This window comes from Lytechinus pictus, chromosome 2 (genome assembly GCF_037042905.1).
Source record: "Lytechinus pictus isolate F3 Inbred chromosome 2, Lp3.0, whole genome shotgun sequence".
NCBI classification, from domain to species: domain Eukaryota; kingdom Metazoa; phylum Echinodermata; class Echinoidea; order Temnopleuroida; family Toxopneustidae; genus Lytechinus; species Lytechinus pictus.
Genome location: NC_087246.1, coordinates 58,358,326 through 58,373,046, shown reverse-complemented (window position 1 = coordinate 58,373,046; position 14,721 = coordinate 58,358,326). Strand labels below are relative to the sequence as shown.

Here is a 14,721-nt window from a genome sequence, read left to right as displayed (position 1 = left end):
CCAATCAGATGCTTCTGTTGCAGTAGATTTACATGTACTTTTAATCGTTACTTTATCTTTAAAAAGAACAATGAAAACAAAATAATCCGGATCATGGTCGGGATCGTTTTTTTTTTTACCTAAGTTATTTGTTCAACTTACACTTTAAGCATGTTCAGCATTTAAAGTCATTATATTATTCAGAAACGTGGGTCGTGGTATAATATCGCCATGACGTGGAACCGCTTTGAAAGACTAGCGGTGTACGTGGATGGGATCGAGCCTGAAGGGACCACATCGACCACAGAAACGAACCTGGACGTGCAGCCCTCATCGGTGACGGAAGTCGGTATCAGCTCGACAACGGAAGGGACGTTGATCACGGATCTCGCGGTCTGGTACCAGTTTACCTACCCTCGGAAAGCCTTCACGCTCATGGGATTAACAGGTGATTTATTTATTGTAATATATGAATTTTATAATAATACTGAGACGTAAAACATGTATATTCAAAATGATATATCATTAGAAGAGTTTATAGGAATGGGACATGAGTAGTTATGGGAGAGACCTCATACCAATTTTGGTGACCTTTGACCGCATGACCTTTGACCCCAACTTCCGGTCACTGTTGACCCCGTGACCCCACCTTCCGGTCAATCATGACCTTTGACCTTTGGGTACGCGGTAAACAGGAAATTGGATAATGGAGCGAGGGAAGCGATTTTAATTGGATAATGGAGCGCGGGACGCGATTTTAATTGGATAATGAAGCGCGGGACGCGATTTTAATTGGATAATGACTCCGCGTGGGGACGCCATCTTAATTGGATAATGGAGCGCGGGACGCGATTTTAATTGGATAATGAAGCGCGGGACGCGATTTTAATTGGATAATGACTCCGCGTGGGGACGCGATTTTAATTGGATAATGATATGTCAACCGCCTCGCATGACGTCACCGGCTACGCAAGCACCGTGATGTCATCCCAGGGAATTCCCCTTATCCCATCGTATCGGTATTGCACCACCGTGGCGCAATCGTCACGTATAGGATACGATGCACGAAACAGACGTATGATTTCTACACAGTTTCCTATTGAAAAAATTATCTTTCTTTGCCTACCAGCAGATATGTCGAACCCGATATGTCAAGTGCCTCGCGGTTCACGAATCGATCACCCCACTCACGACCAACGCCCGTCATTGAACTTGGGATATCCTATTCAAGGTGAAAGCCGGCTCTCTCTGCCTCTTATTACAACAATTATTGGTAATCCAACGTGTGATTATAATCCTGATAACAGTGGCATCTCAAGCTCTACTCATTCCAGACTTTCCCCCATCAGAACTCTCTGACTTTTCCATACTGTTTTGTACATACCTCCATACTTTTCATTTTAACTCACATGACCTGCACGGCTCTCTGACCCGCAAAAGTATACTATATTGAAACCCGTAGACGACTCCTTTCAATCAACTTCATTCATCCGCAGTAAAGATGGTGATAACATGAAACACTATACAGTCAAGGATGATTCTTTATTATTACTATCATTTATTCTATTCCATTTCAATGTAGATAGGTTCAATTAGTGTATAAACAGCAGATTTTGATACAAAGGTAAAAATAATGTAAGATATGTTCTCAAATTACGTTGTCACAACAAAATAATTAACTGTTCATTGTTAATATTAAAGTGAAGTTCTCGTTTTTTTTTTCTTTTCCTTCGCTTAACTTAATGGATTGTAACACATGTCTATGGATGGCATTCAGAAAATATGAACACAATGAAGTTCAAACTGTCATTTATGCCCGCATTTATGTTGACGGCGTTTTCTTGGATTATTCGACAAGCTGATGTTTGGGCCTTTAGTTGTAGGTTCCATCTTCACCCTCCGTTTCTTCTCCACCATCATCATTATCGTCATCGTCACCTTGATACTGGAATAAACCATCGAATTGTGAACCATGCCTGGCTAACACTCTCTGTACGGCTTTCCGGAATTCCATGCCATTCTCTAATCTTTCCGTGAGATCGGACACGATTTCATGATTGATGTCAGCGTCTTCGAGGTACACGTTCTGCTGCAAGAACTGAGAGTACAGATCGAAAAAGATGCGTTTGACTGCCCACATTAGTTTCACGTGAGCCTTTGCTTTAGCGTCTTCTTCTTCCATTCCTTCTGAGATGTATTTCTGATATTTTTCGTCTCTCAAGTCCTTGGTGGCCGTCATGGCTTGCTCTAACCATCCTCGATAAGCGAGGTTGTCTTCAGTTTCTTCCATGTTTGCTGTCATTGACGATTCGTGTCCATCGCTTTCTGATACGCTCGTTTCGGAATCACCGTTGGATTCTTCAACTCTTTGCATTTGAGAGGATGGGTCGGATTCTTCATCTTCACTCGTTTCCTCTCCAGTATCATGCTCAATTTGTTCATGCCTCTGCATGTTATATTTCCTACTAAAAGTTTTATCGCATCGTGAACAAGCGTAACGGTTGGACATATCCAATATATTCATGCTGACTCGATGATTATTTGTTGGGAAATGAAGAAAATTAACGTTCAAACTTGTAATTATACGTAATCATGAAACGCGCGCGAAGGTACTTTGATTCTTACGGATGTTTACGGATTCTTACGGATGTTTACTCATTCTTACTCATTCTTACTCATTCTTACTCATTCTTACTCATTCTTACTCATTCTTACTCATTCTTACGGATTTTTACGGATTAATCAATACCTTCATATAATCTCAAGGAAAATATGTTCATCCACGCTAAAAAGAATCCGTAAGAATCCGTAAACATCCGTAAGAATGAGTAAGAATGAGTAAGAATGAGTAAGAATGAGTAAGAATGAGTAAACATCCGTAAGAATCCGTAAGAATCCGTAAACATCCGTAAGAATCCGTAAACATCCGTAAGAATCCGTAAAAAATCCGTAAGAATGAGTAAGAATGAGTAAGAATGAGTAAGAATGAGTAAGAATGAGTAAACATCCGTAAGAATCCGTACAAAATCCGTAAGAATGAGTAAGAATGAGTAAACATCCGTAAGAATCCGTAAACATCCGTAAGAATCAAAGTACCTTCGCGCGCGTTTCATGATTACGTATAATTACAAGTTTGAACGTTAATTTTCTTCATTTCCCAACAAATAATCATCGAGTCAGCATGAATATATTGGATATGTCCAACCGTTACGCTTGTTCACGATGCGATAAAACTTTTAGTAGGAAATATAACATGCAGAGGCATGAACAAATTGAGCATGATACTGGAGAGGAAACGAGTGAAGATGAAGAATCCGACCCATCCTCTCAAATGCAAAGAGTTGAAGAATCCAACGGTGATTCCGAAACGAGCGTATCAGAAAGCGATGGACACGAATCGTCAATGACAGCAAACATGGAAGAAACTGAAGACAACCTCGCTTATCGAGGATGGTTAGAGCAAGCCATGACGGCCACCAAGGACTTGAGAGACGAAAAATATCAGAAATACATCTCAGAAGGAATGGAAGAAGAAGACGCTAAAGCAAAGGCTCACGTGAAACTAATGTGGGCAGTCAAACGCATCTTTTTCGATCTGTACTCTCAGTTCTTGCAGCAGAACGTGTACCTCGAAGACGCTGACATCAATCATGAAATCGTGTCCGATCTCACGGAAAGATTAGAGAATGGCATGGAATTCCGGAAAGCCGTACAGAGAGTGTTAGCCAGGCATGGTTCACAATTCGATGGTTTATTCCAGTATCAAGGTGACGATGACGATAATGATGATGGTGGAGAAGAAACGGAGGGTGAAGATGGAACCTACAACTAAAGGCCCAAACATCAGCTTGTCGAATAATCCAAGAAAACGCCGTCAACATAAATGCGGGCATAAATGACAGTTTGAACTTCATTGTGTTCATATTTTCTGAATGCCATCCATAGACATGTGTTACAATCCATTAAGTTAAGCGAAGGAAAAGAAAAAAAAAACGAGAACTTCACTTTAATATTAACAATGAACAGTTAATTATTTTGTTGTGACAACGTAATTTGAGAACATATCTTACATTATTTTTACCTTTGTATCAAAATCTGCTGTTTATACACTAATTGAACCTATCTACATTGAAATGGAATAGAATAAATGATAGTAATAATAAAGAATCATCCTTGACTGTATAGTGTTTCATGTTATCACCATCTTTACTGCGGATGAATGAAGTTGATTGAAAGGAGTCGTCTACGGGTTTCAATATAGTATACTTTTGCGGGTCAGAGAGCCGTGCAGGTCATGTGAGTTAAAATGAAAAGTATGGAGGTATGTACAAAACAGTATGGAAAAGTCAGAGAGTTCTGATGGGGGAAAGTCTGGAATGAGTAGAGCTTGAGATGCCACTGTTATCAGGATTATAATCACACGTTGGATTACCAATAATTGTTGTAATAAGAGGCAGAGAGAGCCGGCTTTCACCTTGAATAGGATATCCCAAGTTCAATGACGGGCGTTGGTCGTGAGTGGGGTGATCGATTCGTGAACCGCGAGGCACTTGACATATCGGGTTCGACATATCTGCTGGTAGGCAAAGAAAGATAATTTTTTCAATAGGAAACTGTGTAGAAATCATACGTCTGTTTCGTGCATCGTATCCTATACGTGACGATTGCGCCACGGTGGTGCAATACCGATACGATGGGATAAGGGGAATTCCCTGGGATGACATCACGGTGCTTGCGTAGCCGGTGACGTCATGCGAGGCGGTTGACATATCATTATCCAATTAAAATCGCGTCCCCACGCGGAGTCATTATCCAATTAAAATCGCGTCCCGCGCTTCATTATCCAATTAAAATCGCGTCCCGCGCTCCATTATCCAATTAAGATGGCGTCCCCACGCGGAGTCATTATCCAATTAAAATCGCGTCCCGCGCTTCATTATCCAATTAAAATCGCGTCCCGCGCTCCATTATCCAATTAAAATCGCTTCCCTCGCTCCATTATCCAATTTCCTGTTTACCGCGTACCCAAAGGTCAAAGGTCATGATTGACCGGAAGGTGGGGTCACGGGGTCAACAGTGACCGGAAGTTGGGGTCAAAGGTCATGCGGTCAAAGGTCACCAAAATTGGTATGAGGTCTCTCCCATAACTACTGACATGATTGCAGAATAATTAATGCAGAAGTGGATCCAAGTTTATGAGTACAATTTCAGTTGAAAAAGCTCTTCAGGCCCAGATTTCCCAAATAAAACGTTTAAAACTGGAGCAGATTCTGGATTACCTTTTAAATGTTAATTGTCTTTCAACAAAAATACTCTGTTCCTTTTAATTTAATCGAATATTGGACTTGACAAAAATCTTTATGATTTAGGCTTATCTGATCTATTTTTTGTATATTTTGCTCTCTTTCGGTTTAAAGAGCATTTCCCCTTCGTTTTAAGATTATATTGAAACGATATTCAATTGAGTGGTTTCTTCATTTAAAAAGGTCATTAATTTCATATCATTTGATGACTGTGCACATGACGTGAAGTTTGGGTTATCATATTTATGTAAAAGTGACTTTTGTGCGAGGGTGAGGGTGTGTGAGGATGTGTGTGTGTGATTGATTTTAAATGCAAATTTCCTATTAGAATGAAAAAGAAAGAACACTATTCAAAGGAGGAGGGACAGAGAGACAACGTTGTTATAGAAGAAGACAATGTTAAATAGGTCACTGTGATAAAGATAAGTGATCAAAGGAATAATCAGTTAATGATTAGGCCTAATTACCACCATGCTCATAAAAAGTTATGAAAAACATACGCCAAACTATCCTCTAAATAAGTACATATATGAATAAGCAATCAAATACAATTAAAATAAACTCGCTTTCCTTTCTTTGAAAAGATCCCGAAGGCTACTGTCAGAGTTTCGGTCGTTACTGCTGGACATTCCAACCACCCCTCAATCGCGTCAATCCCTTCGTGGCATCTGAAACGGGCGTCTCATACACTACGAGCTCGAACTACACCGGGAAATCCGTGGTCACTGACGGAATCGAAGGTGTCCTCACACTCGGCGACTACGCGGGCATGTGTCCAAGCGATCCATCGGAGTGCGAGTACGGTTTCGCACTCGGGTTGTGGGTGAACTTGGAACCCCCGGAGACTTCGGATAGTTCTGTGAAGCACATCATTAGTCTTGGCGCTGACAAAAATGGTGAGTATTATTTCTTTCGAACACAGACCCAACGGAGGTGGAAAAGGATTTGTTCTACATTTGCTTAGTATTCGAAATATATCCATATTGTAATTTCAACATTACTTCTTTGAATATGGCTTTATTTAAAGAACTTTAGATTTCTTAAATCGGCCGTAATGCGCATGAATAAGGAGTAGAGCGCAACATTAAGGAAGAGCAGGTCATGCGAATAGACCAGCTAGGTTATGGTATTTAAAGCTCATCATGTTTAAAAACATTAGTAAGGGTCACTGACCGTGTGCCAATACTTATGATTGACACGGACATTAATAATGTGAGCAAACAAACAAATTGAACAAAGTGGATTATATGTCTAAACTCCGATTCTACAATTATACCTTTTGACAAAACGAAATCATTTCTCCGGCAGGAGAGAAAGGTATGGCCCTTATACACGCCGAGGGGAACATCCGGGCTATTGTTGCAGACGGCACCAAAAGATGGGAGGTGGACACCTTGGATCACAACGTCACCTATAACAAATGGATGTACATTGGGATGATCTGGGAAGCAACCAACGGACTCCAGATCGCCTTCGATGGGGTACAGACGGCAGAGAAGGTATAGAAATTCAGTGTATTATATGCTGCTTCTCATGTATCAGGGATACAAACTAGACAGGATGGAGGGGAATAGAAGGGAGGAGAAAGTGATAAAGATATTTTTTAATGAAATAAAGAGAAGTAGGATTTATAAATGTTGGGTAAAACAGAAATCCCACCCAATAGAATCCATAAACTTTCAAGGACAAAGAGCATTGAGAACTTGCGTTATTATTGACATAAATACAGGGGGGGGAACTTTCTTAATGATCTATATGAGAGGTACAGAGTTCCAAGTCGCCAATTTTCGACGTATTGCATGATATTGTACAGTTGTATTACTTACCTAGTAAGAGTTGCTTTTTCCACTAAAGTCATGGTTGATATAATTATAGAATGTAGAATTACGGAAGGTTGATCATTTAAAAGTTCCTAAAGTGGACAAGAAAACAAAACAAGGGATATAACTGTAACGTCCTTCAATTCGCATTTAGATATCAATGTAAGTAATAATTAATACCGCAAGGGATTTTCATTTTCATATCATGATACAGAAAGCGGGAACGGTAAGCACAAGAAACAATGAGGCCTACTCTGTCATCACCGTGGGTAAATCAGCAGTTTATCCTATTGGGTACCAAGCGGGAGCATACGATGACATTATGATAGTTGTACCGGAAACTGTCAATGATATTCCAGTACCAGAAGACCTGAATGGAGTCGGAAGTAAGTTTTCGGAGATGTCACAATTATTAAAACGAAACACGTTTTTGTAGTTTAGTAGTCGTGATTTAGAACCAAAGTCATTTTTACTCTATAATTTCACCGGATAACTATTTATCATTATGATTTTGCTTGCTTGTTTAGATTTTTTTATAGTTGTGGGGTTGTCGGTTCGAATCATCCCACCTGTCATAAAATAAACCATTAACCCATCGATGGCCATCGAATATATCAAAGTATCTGTACAGATGTTGTTATTGTGATAGGCCTGAAAGATTAGTGATTATCTATTAGGTTCCGCCAACATCCGAATATAGAAACACCCAAATTTGGTTTTTCCGGCAGTCCACAAAATGTGCAGAAAACCCAAATAAGAATATGATTTAATCACAAATATAAATTAAAGAATTAAGGAGATGAATGCGGTTAAATAAGAGCGAAAGTATTCATATGTATTTCCCTCATTAGTTTCCAAGTAAACATAATTTAAACTTACTTAACTGACAATGCCCCCCATCCCCCATCATAAAGCTGTTCGTAAGTTAAGAGTGACTTTAAGCAATGTTAAGAACGACTAGTGATCCTTTCTTTTGGTAAATGATATTCACCATTAAATGTTCATTGGTGAATATTTAGCGCGTAAGAATAAAAAAAGTTCACCAGTCGTTCTTAAAGTCGCTCTTAGCTTACGAAAAGCTTTACGAAATACCCACCTGGAGAGAATAGAAATATATATTATTGTGGCTTACGTGAAATAGACTGATAGAAGAGATCCAATCAACATGATCAATATACATTATACATCCCCTTTCCCTCTCATTCTTTCTCCCTCTCTCTTTCTTTTCCCATCTCTCTTCCAATCTCTCCCTCTCTCTCTCGCACTCTCTCTCTTCTCCCGATCTCTATATCTTCTCTTACCCCCCACATCCTTCTCACCCTCACACTCACTGTCTGTATTTTTTTTCATTAGGCGTGCGTTACCGTTCCGCTGATGAGTATTTCGACGTGACAGACCCAAGCGGTCCGATAGAGGCAGTCAACACATCACTGATTGAGGATCGCTTCCATTCTGAGAATGGGGCTATTTCCACAGGCAACCCAGCAAAGCACAACTTTGGATACGTATCAATCGGTAATCTCATTCGTTTTGTGAGAAAATATACATATGTATAAATATATATTCATCAAATTGATATTAAAGCTTGTATTAACTTTTCTGCGAAACTAGTGGTATACAAAATTTTAGATTGTGATATTTTCGTATACCTTTGTTTTCAGCAACTTTTGTATTGTTTTATTTGGAAAAAAAAGTATGTTAAATCGATTTTATTCCAGTTTGATTGATTTTACTTCCTGCTGCCAAAGAAAATGAAGTAAATCTTTAAAAGTCTATATTACAGCACATCTAAAAATATTACGCTATTATATTGGAGTTATACGTTTCTTTGCATTGAAGAGGGTCAAATGCATAGGCTACTAATAGACATCACAATAGACAAAAGTTATTACCAAACGTTGCAACTATTCATTCTTTAATTGTATACGTTATTGAGGGAGTTGGCAGTATATTTGTGCGTCATCACTGGAAGTGCACATAGAAAAGCTCAATATAACCCCATTCAGCAGCTTGGCGTAACACCAAAATTCATTGAATATTCAAAAAGATCATAATCCATGCGCCATTGTTGGGTCCTTTTTATCTGTTTTGATATCAGGTGATTACGCAGGTAAATGTTTGAGTGATCCATCCGTTTGCAGTCCAGCTGGTATGACAGTCAGTTTCTGGATTGAACTCGGTACCATCGACCATTTTCAAGACGTAGCCACCAACCCTGAAGGAATTGGGTATATTCTAAGGTAAGGAACCGATATGAAGGAAATTTCTTTTTGAACAGACGAGTGTTTCTACGACAGTTGGAAAGGATCGGAGTCAGGTGCTGGAGTATATCTGTGCTACGAATTTCCAACGGACATGACAGTATACTCGAGGTGACGTATTTATCACGTGACCAAAACACATTGTCAAGTTGCCGTTAACAACACAACGATAAGTGACATTGAAAATAGTCGTAAGAACGGTAGGATCGGTGAGACCGTAGAGTTGGCGCATGGACATTTGTTTAATCGCAATATATATCCGTCATGGAAACGAAAGATTCGGGGAAAGATCTTTATTGGAGATTGATGAAGATTGATGAAAGAACCATTAAAGGGGAATCCAGCCTTGGCCATAAAATGTTGTGTTGGGAAGGAGAAAAATAAATTAAACAGAATGGTGAAAGTTTGAAAGAAATCAGACAAGCAATAAGAAAGTTATAGCTGGTTTAAAATTGAGATCACTAATACTATGTAGATTTCAAATTGGCAAATGAGTAAGTAAATTATGACAAGGGGCAAGGACAACTTTCCCATAGGCCATGTACTTTATTATCAGGGATTTGTGGTTTTCTCCTAAGTACCCATTCCTCTGGGGCAGTAATCTAAATATAACCCAGGTAGTATATTGTTTTATGTCCTCATGAAATAAAAATATAATTTGAAATAAAACTTTGGGGAAAAATGACATTTTAGCCATAATATGTATTGGAGTACATGGAAGAGTAGTCCTTGCCTTACGTCACTATGACATCCCATATGCGGCCAATTTGAAGTCTCCATGGGTATAGTGATTACCTATATTTACAACTTTGAAAAATTCATAACTTTCTTGTTGTTTGTCCAATATTGTTCAAACTTTCACATATCTACTTGTCTGATTTTTCTTTTCCTTAAAAAAACAGGTTTTGGTTTGGGTTGGATTCCCCTTTAATGTAATGTTTAACGCCGAAGAAAGTTTGGGACTAACTCGGCACCTTCCTCGTAAAATGTCGGCAATATTTTGCCCAAGTATCCTGACCAAACCTCGACGCGCGTAATCTGTCATGTAAACTCTATTAATGCGTTGTCTGATTATGTTAATTCATTTATTTATTATTTACAGTTTTATGCCAAGTTTTTCTTAAAATTCCCAAATTTCTAATTTCCTTGCTTATTGTCAGTAAACCATTCCATCTTTTCAATGTAGTAACCTTGCATCATGTTTTGTAAAGGTGTGATGTCTATTTACTCGTTTGTATAATGTATATATTTGAATTTTGGGCCTAAATTCAAAATCTAATGATTCATTTTTTCTAGGTCTTTCTTTGAATAATCCTGCACTTTGAGTTTATAAGACTGTCGAGATTAGCTTAAATGCAAATATGAATCTTGGAAGAGAATTCGCCATGAAGCTAAATGATCGGTGATGATATCTTAACTCTGATAGGGCCAATTATTACTTAAAGCGACCCCTCTTTTTGTTTAGGTACACTTCCCAAGTTTGAATATCATGACAATGGTGGTCAATAAATGTATAACGAGCAAACGCCGAAAATAAGCCTCTCTCTTTCGTGTTATTTTTTCGTCTTCATTATATTATGCAGCTCTGGTGCCCAGGTTGCGAACAGCCGTGGCTTTTCAGTCACTTACGATGGCGAAACACTTACTACTGAAGTAGTTGGTTCAACCATAATGTGGACTGCATCTTTCGACGATGCTAATTTTGGGAGAAATTGGACTAACTTCGCCATAACTTGGAGCTCGGTCTCTGGTCTTGAAATCTTAACTGATGGCAAACTCAGAGGTAATGAAAACTTTTGCTGACCATCACAGCCTTTTCGATTTACGTGGGATGTGCCACGTAGTAAATACTGAGGGGGGCAAGACGACCAGAGATATTTTATCAATTTGAGTACATGGGTACTATATATATATATATATATATATATATATATATATATATATACGATGACATACGCCTCTTTTATGCTCGTCCAATTTCATTCTTCCTTTTATTTTCTCATTTTTTTTTTCTTTTCATTACTCGGAAAATCATAAGGGTTGGTTGTCCCCTGCTCTGTACAGCCCCTTGTCAAAATCGTAACTTCAAGATGTAACTTCAATAGAAACAGTGACTTTAATTGGCTGTTAAATCCTGTTCCTATTAAAATAAAAGAAAAAAACTATAAGCATTTATGAAACTAGCACCATATCTGTATAATCATATTCTATTCCCATTTCCATAGCCACTGACGCATGTAAACATTGGTTCTAATTGGTTGTTAAATCCTGTCACTGTTGTAGTTGCAATAAAAGCAAAATAAAAAAGAGATCATTTATGAAACCAGCACCATATTCATATATATTGTATTATTGTATTCTCATTTGCATAGCCACTGACGCACTTGGAACGCCATTGTCCAGTACAACAACGGACACACACACCGTTGTTCATCTCGGCAAACGTAACGATCAAGACAGCGGGTACCTGGGAGGCGCTTTCGATGACGTCGCCGTGTGGATATACACAATCAATTACGAGGACGACGATGAGCTCAGTCAGTTGATGGGCGAGCTGGGACTTGATGACATTTGTAAGCTTTTTATTTTATGTCTATTTTATCAACATACATTTTTCCGGTTCTGTCTCTTCGTAAATGTGATGAAAAAGAAGGGAATCTACATGGTTTCATTTGGATCTGGCGGGAGGTGATGCTTGACTAGTCAACAAGAGTCCCTCACAGTAAAAAAAAAATCCAAGTTAAACAACATGTATGTATACACAATCTGGTTTATTATAATACTTTGGTTCCTTGATATATCAATGAGGTTTTAAACACATGTTTTTTTTAATTTTAAACAATTTCAACGTTTAGGCAATGATTATCAGAAAATCGACATTGCTGTTTAAATCTTTAACATTTTGTTAACTTTGTATGATACCTTCATCATTACATGAAGTGCATTTAATTAACTGTATTCTTTGCAACTGTCGTTTGTAAAAAAAAAATTATATTCTGTCCGAGTATGATACTGTTATGCTCTGAATTCATATTTATGGTATTGATATGCAGACGAAGACAAACTTTTATATCTACTTTTTATCATACGTAAAACAATCTAGTGTAGACCATGATGCAATATTGAAGGTGAAGAGTAAAATACATTTAGTATGTGTCTTATGATACTCTCACACCAACGAAATCGACTCGAAACCTAACAATCGCGTGTTATTGGCTATGATGCATTAGATTTTGTCAGTCTGGATACTGATTCGACAGTGTGATTGAGCATAAGAATTGTCGCTCTGAGATAACGAGCCGAATGTTGGAATTTGGAAGGCGGGGAGCGGGCGGCGGTGTTTCCCTACCATCTTACACATTCATATTTAGTAAATATTTTAGATATCTATATTTTTCACAGTTATCACCGATGATTATACTCAATTGCTAAACTCCGGACCCACTACAGGAAAAAAAGAATGTAGAGTCCTTCATGAAGCGGACTGCGCTAGATCACTGATGGAACTCGATGATATTGTAAGTAAATCGTTGTCTTTGTCGTTTCCTGTAATGATGAACAGTGTGTCCACAGTGTGTTCACATTGTAGAAGACGATCTGAAATCACCTCCATACTCCTTAAGTTTAAACTTTCAAAGTGCGCTTTGCATTTTCACATTTTCTACTTTGCCACACTGATAACACTCACACTGTCTAAGTGTCATCGGTGTAAAATCAGCCCTAGACTTTTCAATTCAAACAGTGTGAATCACATTTTCCACATAGACCACTATTATCAACATAATAATTTGAATACTCTACCAGCAGTAAATTGTCATTATCATTGTCGCAATGTCCATCGTCTGTATCATTTTTTGTGAATATGAAGGCCATATTGCTTTCCCCAAGAGGATAATAATTTTCTAAGGAAAGAGAGAATGAAGAAAACTCAGATTTTAAAGATAAATTGGAAAAGGGGAAGAACTGAAGAGAAACAGGAGGCAGGGAGGAGAGGGAGTCTGTCTGTCAGGGTCTGTTTGTGAGTAAGGGTGTGTGTGTCGCGTGTGCGTGCGTGTTGTGACAGAGAGGGAGAGAGGGGGAAATCACGGGGGACAGTAGAGACAAAATGTATACCTAATTGTATACACTATTATTATATTATTATCATTCTTTATAGGCTAATGAAGAGCTGATTTTCGGTCTTGACGCTGCCACGAGCATGCGCAGACGAATGCTCCATCTGGCACAAACAGAAGATTCATTGTCAAGAAACGAGTTAGCCGCTGCAGTGAATGTTGCTTCTACCCTAGCTCTGTTTGTCCAACCATTCAACAACAAAACTCAAGCTGTAAATGCTATAGAGGTACGAAAGTAGAAGAAACATTTCCAGCTGTAATATTTTACTTGTTTATGAACATCATGACTATTAGGGGGGCTAATGAAAAAGCACTTGAATATTGCTGACAATATCTCTTACAACAGTTAGAAATTGTATAATTTCTTTTACGTTTAAAGACCCAGACTAGACCCAAAAGTGAAATTGACAAATCATATAGCAATCTAAAACTTAGAAACTATTTAACACAGAAATGCATGCTTAACGCGTTTTCACTGCCTTCCATGTGAGTATTTTGCTTCAGAATAGCTCCAATAATTATCTGGCTTCGGAAATAGGCTTTCTTGTACGTGCTTTCACCGACCACGAAATCGTGACGTCATGTTGTGTTAGAAGCGTTGTGATCCCATTGGTTTGTTTTGTGGGTATGTTTGGTCAAGTTTTTGCCATTGTCATTTTTTTATTTGTTACAGGAGTTTCTTGAAACCGTAGACGCACTTTTGGATAAAGAGAGAAAAGAAGAATGGCAAGAATTACAAAAGGTAAATATACTTAAATTGAGTTTTTAGAGAAGATTCGATTCCAAAGAAGCATATTGAAATGACCAAGGATGAGGAGTGGAAGAATAGGAAAGCACTAAGAAAAACACACACACAAATGTACCTTTGTCTATCCTCCATCCACGTTTCACCATTGCTACAGGGTTTACCAGCACGTGGATTCACTATTGGCAAATACCAGAAAATAAATGACATGGGTTTGAAAATAGGTAAGAATAAGAAAAGAAAAGTGAGCTTATGTAATACAAGTTATTTTAATCTTCCATGCACGTCTCTCCGTTGATACAGGGTTTATTACTGCATGGATTCATTACTGAAAGAAACCATGAAATAGGTGTGAAAATATGTTAGAATAGGCGTAAAAATATGTTAGAAGAAGAAACAAAAGAAGTAGACTTTTATCCACCCTCCATACACATCTCTCCATTGACACAGGGTTTAGTACTACACGGGTTCCCCCACTCCAATAGATACCAGAAATAG

At 38.4% G+C, this 14,721-nt stretch overlaps 1 protein-coding gene across 1 annotated transcript in view; it reads left to right on the top strand.

Moving 5' to 3' along the window:
- The window catches only part of LOC129276953 (uncharacterized), a 54,020-nt gene that overhangs the window by 14,416 nt on the left and 24,883 nt on the right, over nucleotides 1–14,721 (top strand). Inside the window, exons 15-25 of the mRNA XM_064095704.1 lie at nucleotides 184–427; nucleotides 5,867–6,178; nucleotides 6,591–6,781; nucleotides 7,317–7,488; nucleotides 8,456–8,617; nucleotides 9,201–9,342; nucleotides 10,947–11,146; nucleotides 11,736–11,936; nucleotides 12,766–12,881; nucleotides 13,520–13,705; nucleotides 14,152–14,220. Coding sequence (XP_063951774.1) covers nucleotides 184–427; nucleotides 5,867–6,178; nucleotides 6,591–6,781; nucleotides 7,317–7,488; nucleotides 8,456–8,617; nucleotides 9,201–9,342; nucleotides 10,947–11,146; nucleotides 11,736–11,936; nucleotides 12,766–12,881; nucleotides 13,520–13,705; nucleotides 14,152–14,220 — 1,995 coding nt within the window. The remainder of the gene's footprint in view (nucleotides 1–183; nucleotides 428–5,866; nucleotides 6,179–6,590; nucleotides 6,782–7,316; nucleotides 7,489–8,455; nucleotides 8,618–9,200; nucleotides 9,343–10,946; nucleotides 11,147–11,735; nucleotides 11,937–12,765; nucleotides 12,882–13,519; nucleotides 13,706–14,151; nucleotides 14,221–14,721) is intronic.